General features: G+C 41.3%; 1 protein-coding gene across 1 annotated transcript; it reads right to left on the reverse strand.

The window, feature by feature from the left end:
• Window positions 1-2,482: 2,482 nt before the first annotated feature.
• Window positions 2,483-3,892, reverse strand: htr1d (5-hydroxytryptamine (serotonin) receptor 1D, G protein-coupled). The gene has a single exon (XM_059353587.1). It carries the CDS (start codon window positions 3,771-3,773, stop codon window positions 2,646-2,648), a length of 1,128 nt encoding a protein of 375 aa, XP_059209570.1. The 5' UTR covers window positions 3,774-3,892; the 3' UTR covers window positions 2,483-2,645.
• Between the last annotated feature and the right edge of the window lie 1,326 nt (window positions 3,893-5,218).

Raw genomic sequence — 5,218 nt, forward strand, 5'->3', positions numbered from 1 at the left:
AAAAAATGAATTGAGATGTTCCAGGCTAATACTCATGTACAGATTAGTCTGGTGATGCTAGCAAAACACAGCAGCTTCATGAATTATTATCATTAAAAACACTTGTTCAAAGCTCTTTCCTGCAGTCTGTATCTCTCTCCACGATCAATAAAGCCACATAATTGACCAAAAATGAATAAATTAAAGCTCTGACATCCTGATCACGTCCATTAACTCCACTGGCGCTCTCTCATTCAGCTGTCAAACAAGAATTAATGCAAACAGAAACATTAATCTGCCAAACAGTCTCAGTTTGAGATCATCGGCTCTTCCCTCGTCCTTTTCTTTTTTTTCTTACTGGAGCAAAATCATTTCATAACATAACATTTGAACGGGTTTATTTGTTGCTATGGCATTGGGCTGTTACTTAAAATTCAGCAGCAAGAGAGAAAAAAAGAAAAACCTTGTTTCCATTTCTGTCTCTGTAACGAAGAGATGAGCCTCGCTGGAGAATAGCATGTATAAATGTCAAACACTCCACAATCCTCCTTCCTCCAACACGCATATATTACAGGAGAGTAACCACCTTCACACACACACACACACACACACACACACACACACAGCACTTTGGAATATGATTGCATATATGGCGACAGTTTACTGAATCTCTAGAGTTTTGCAGTCTTTCTAAGTACTTTACTGCACCACAGAACATCATATGGGAGCAGCAGCATACAGGATACAGACACACAGGTTAAGACAACATATATTTCATGGCTTTTCATTTCTGCTGGATTAGATCCAGTCTCTCTCTCTGCGTTCTTCTTCTCTCCGTCCACGCAGTTTCAGAAATCACAAATCCTCCGTTCTGATCTCTGCTTCTGTCCAAGAAATACCAGCAGTGTCCCTGTGGAACCATACAGACTCCAAATCCTTTTTTCTTTATGTTGTTTTTTCTTTTTAAGATGAGTTCAACAATTCTTCAGGGTCAAGATTTTATCTTTTTCTTTTTTTGTTTAGCATGCATGAGTCTATATGAAGAATATGCTGTAGGTATCTAAAGATCTATGGCACGGAGCTGTTTGATATAAAAAAAACACATGTCACAATCAGCATTAGTAGTCAGGCGGATTTAAGAATAAAAGGGGACATGCTGGACAAAAGCACCACATTTTTTTCCCACATGCTCTCTATCACTATAGGTTTCATTTTTTGGTGGGAGCCACTTCATCAAGATTGTGGATCGGAGATTACAGCCATATAAAGTCTATGAGAACCAATATATCTTCCAAGACACTTAGAAGGTCAATTTTTGTGTCAAAATCTACATTTTCTGGGTCAAAGAATCATTTAAAGCTGTTGAGAATATCACTAATGATTCAAAATGACCACAAAAAGACACAAAATGACCAAAAGAATGACACAAATTACCAAAAAAAACAACCAAAATGACTCAAAAAATACACAAAATGACACAAAATGGCTGCCATATAAAATCTATGAGAAAAAATATATATTCCAAGCCACTCAGAAGGTCAATCTTGGTGTCAACATCTACATTTTCGGGAAAAATGTATATACAAGATCTGACATGAGATGAAAGCTTTCCCTTGATTTTATTGATCAGTGTACATGGCAGCTAATCCTCACTCTCCCGTCAACATGGAGTCCAAATATTTTCAACTGAGGATTCCTGCTGCAGCACTTGAAGACCCATCAGTCTGTTGGTCCAGTCATATATTTTGTCATTGTAGTTTTCTTAAAATCTCGTCTTGTGAGTTGAGAGTATCGTCACACACCTAACAAATAATCATCTAGTGATATTCTCAATAGCTTTAAATGATTATTTGACCCAGAAAATGTAGATTTTGACACCAAGATTGACCTTTTAAGTGGCTTAGAAGATATATTGGTTCTCATAGACTTTATATGGCTGCCATTTTGTGTCATTTTGTGTATTTTTTGAGTCATTTTGGTTTTTTTTTTTGGGTAATTTGTGTAATTTTTTGGTCATTTTGTGTATTTTTTTCATCCTTTTGTGTAATTTTTTGTCTTTTTTGGGTCATTTTGTGTATTTTGAGTCATTTGTGATATTCTCAATAGCTTTAACTGATTCTTTGACCCAGAAAATGTAGATGTTGACACCAAGATTGACCTTCTGATTAGCTTGGAAGATATATTGGTTCTCATAGATTTTATATGGCTGCCATTTTGTGTCATTTTGTGTATTTTTTGAGTCATTTTGGGGTTTTTGGGGGCAATTTGTGTCATTTTTTGGTCATTTCGTGTATTTTGAGTCATTAGTGATATTCTCAACAGCTTTAAATGATTCTTTCACCCAGAAAATGTAGATGTTGACACCAAGATTGACCTTCTGAGTGGCTTGGAAGATATATTGGTTCTCATGCCATCTCTGATCCACAATCTTGATGAAGTGGCTCCTACCAAAAATGGAAACCTATGGTGATGGAGAGCATGTGGAAAAAATGTGGTGCTTTTGTCCAGCGTGTCCTCTTTATTTAGCTCCGCCTCCTGACTATAATAGTGTTTACAAGATGGGACAGTTAAGAGTACAGTACTTCCATTATCATCATCATCATCATCATCATTATTATATTATATTCTTTTCTCTGTGTCTTTTTCGCTCCCTGGTGGTTTTAAACTCAGCAGCAGTGTCTGAATTTGATGAGTTTTTGGAAAGCCAGTTTGAACTCGTCGTTGAACACGGTGTAGATGACGGGGTTGATGAGGGAGTTCAGGTATCCGAGCCAGGTGAATATATCGAACAGAACCGGGTCGAACCAGCAGTCTTTACATATCGCCGTGACCAGCGTCCCCACGAAGAACGGCAGCCAGCACACGATGAACGCTCCCAGGATGATTCCCAGCGTCTTGGTGGCCTTCCTCTCCCGCGCCGCGCACAGGCGCTTCCTCTCCAGCACGCTGTCCGCCAGCTTCACCTTCACGCTGTTGATGAAGAGCGGCGACCCTCCTCCTGCTGCTTCCTGATTGGACGCCGAGTTCAGAGAACAGAGCGACGACCCGGCCGACGTCTGGATGAGCTGCGCCGTGGTGAAGCGCTTCCCGGACGCCGACGGCGTCTTAAAGATGCGCGACCGCGCCGCCACGTAGATCCGGCCGTAGAGGATGACGAGCAGCACCGTGGGGACGTAGAAGGCGCCGAAGGTGGAGTATAACGTGTACGAGATCTGATCCGTGTTCACCATGCACTCCGTCAGCTCCTCGTGGGCCTTCGCCTGCCGCCAGAAGAGAGGCGGCATGGAGATGGAGATGGAGATCACCCACACCACGCCCACCATGACGGCCGCGCGCCGCATCGTGCGCCGCTTCGAGTACTCCAGCGCGTCCGTGATGGCCCAGTAGCGGTCCAGCGCGATCACGCACAGGTGGAGGATGGAGGCGGTGCAGAAGGTGATGTCCGACGACAGCCAGATGTCGCAGACGATCTGGCCCAGCGACCACGTCTTGCTGACGGTGTAGACGATGCTGATCGGCATCACCAGGATTGACACCAGCAGGTCGGTGACGGCCAGCGAGCCGATCAGGAAGTTGGCGGGCGTGTGCAGCTTCCTGGTGAGGAAGATGGTGGCGATGACGAAGGCGTTGGAGAGCACCGTCGCCAGGGTGACGACCGCCAGCAGGGCGGAGAGCGAGATCTGGAGGCCGAGTCGCGTGGTCTCGCTCCACGGCGGAGCGCCGGCGGAGTCGGGGAGCTCCGAGAAGTTAGAGGAGGAGAAATAATCCAGAGAGCTGTTGGTGTCAAACTCCATCTCGACTTCACCGACTTTTATATCTGGGTTTAAAAACGTCACATCAGTTCAGGCTAGTGGCTAGAGCTGCAACTAACGGTTACTTTCATTATCGATTAATCTGTCGAGTATTTAAATGATTCATCGATTAGTTGTTTGGTCCACAAGATGACGTCCTCAAATCTCTTGTTTTGTCCACAAACCAAAGAGATATTCAGTTTATTGTCATAAAGGAACAAAGAAACCAGAAATATTCACATTGAAGAAGCTGAAATCAGAGAATTTGGACTAAAACTGCTAGACAATTGACTGATGATTCATTTAATAATCGATTAAACTAATCTGTCGGTTATTTACATTTAAAATCTGTCGTGTTTAACGACTCTCTTCAAAGCTTTCTGTATGTTAGACTTTGTTATATTTTAGTATTTTATCTCACTTTTTTTACTTAATCACTATCTAGATAATAATAATAATTCACCTATCAAATAAACTTAAAATTTCTGTTATTTAGGGCTGCAACTAACAGTTATTTTCATTATCGACATTATCGATATTTAAACGATTCATCAATTATTATAATATTATAATCATTTATTTAATCATTTTCAAATAGATTTTGTTATAAGTGTATTTAAAAGTGTTTAACAACTCTATTCAATGATTTCTGTATGTTAGACTTGATTTTATAAAGAAATTTTATATTTTAGTCTTAATATGATTTTATCCCAATTTTGAAGAAGCTGAAATCAGAGAATTTGGACTTATTGTCTTTAAAAAAAACTGCTCAAACCAATTATTTGATTATTAAAATAGTTGACGATTAATTTCGATCATTGTTCCATTAATCGATGAGTTGTTGCAGCTCTAGAAGTGCCGTAACCCAGCAGCTTTAGTCTTTTATCCTCCTTATTTCACATCGCAGTATCCCTTTAATTGCAATATGATTTGATATCAACCTTCAGCAAACATCTAATTCCATCCACAACTAATGCTGCTGTAATTGAAGCCGGATAATTTGTCCATTTCTCCTCTCTGATATTGATTCGTCTCGCTGGTGTAGCTGCAGGAGAGAAGAATCCTCATTTATATTCAGACAGACTCTCCTCTCTTCTTCTTCTTCTTCTTCTCTTCTTATCTCATCTCCAACCAGCAGCAGCCGCCTCCAACACCTCCACACCAAACCTTCCTATCTATCAAACGCTTTAATGGGCTCCTCCTTTTCAATAACGCTCCGCCAGGAGCTGCATGGAGGGAGATGATGACGGCCGATACAACAGGTTCGCTTGTTGTCTCCTTCTTATCTCCTCTCTGGTCCACGTGAAAGCTTCTAAATTGAGGTTTGCACGAAAACTTGTCTGCTCCGAGTTCCTTTGATGATATCTTAGAGTCGGGATGTTACAGTTACAGGATGCAGACGAGGGAATCATCTAGTCATCCTGGGGAGGATTCTTTAATATCTGTAT

Source organism: Centropristis striata, chromosome 16 (assembly GCF_030273125.1).
Source record: "Centropristis striata isolate RG_2023a ecotype Rhode Island chromosome 16, C.striata_1.0, whole genome shotgun sequence".
NCBI classification, from domain to species: Eukaryota; Metazoa; Chordata; class Actinopteri; order Perciformes; family Serranidae; genus Centropristis; species Centropristis striata.

What these genes read in the sequence shown, in the direction of transcription:
- htr1d (XM_059353587.1), bottom strand. Translation starts at nt 3,773, where the DNA reads ATGGAGTTTGACACCAACAGCTCTCTGGATTATTTCTCCTCCTCTAAC.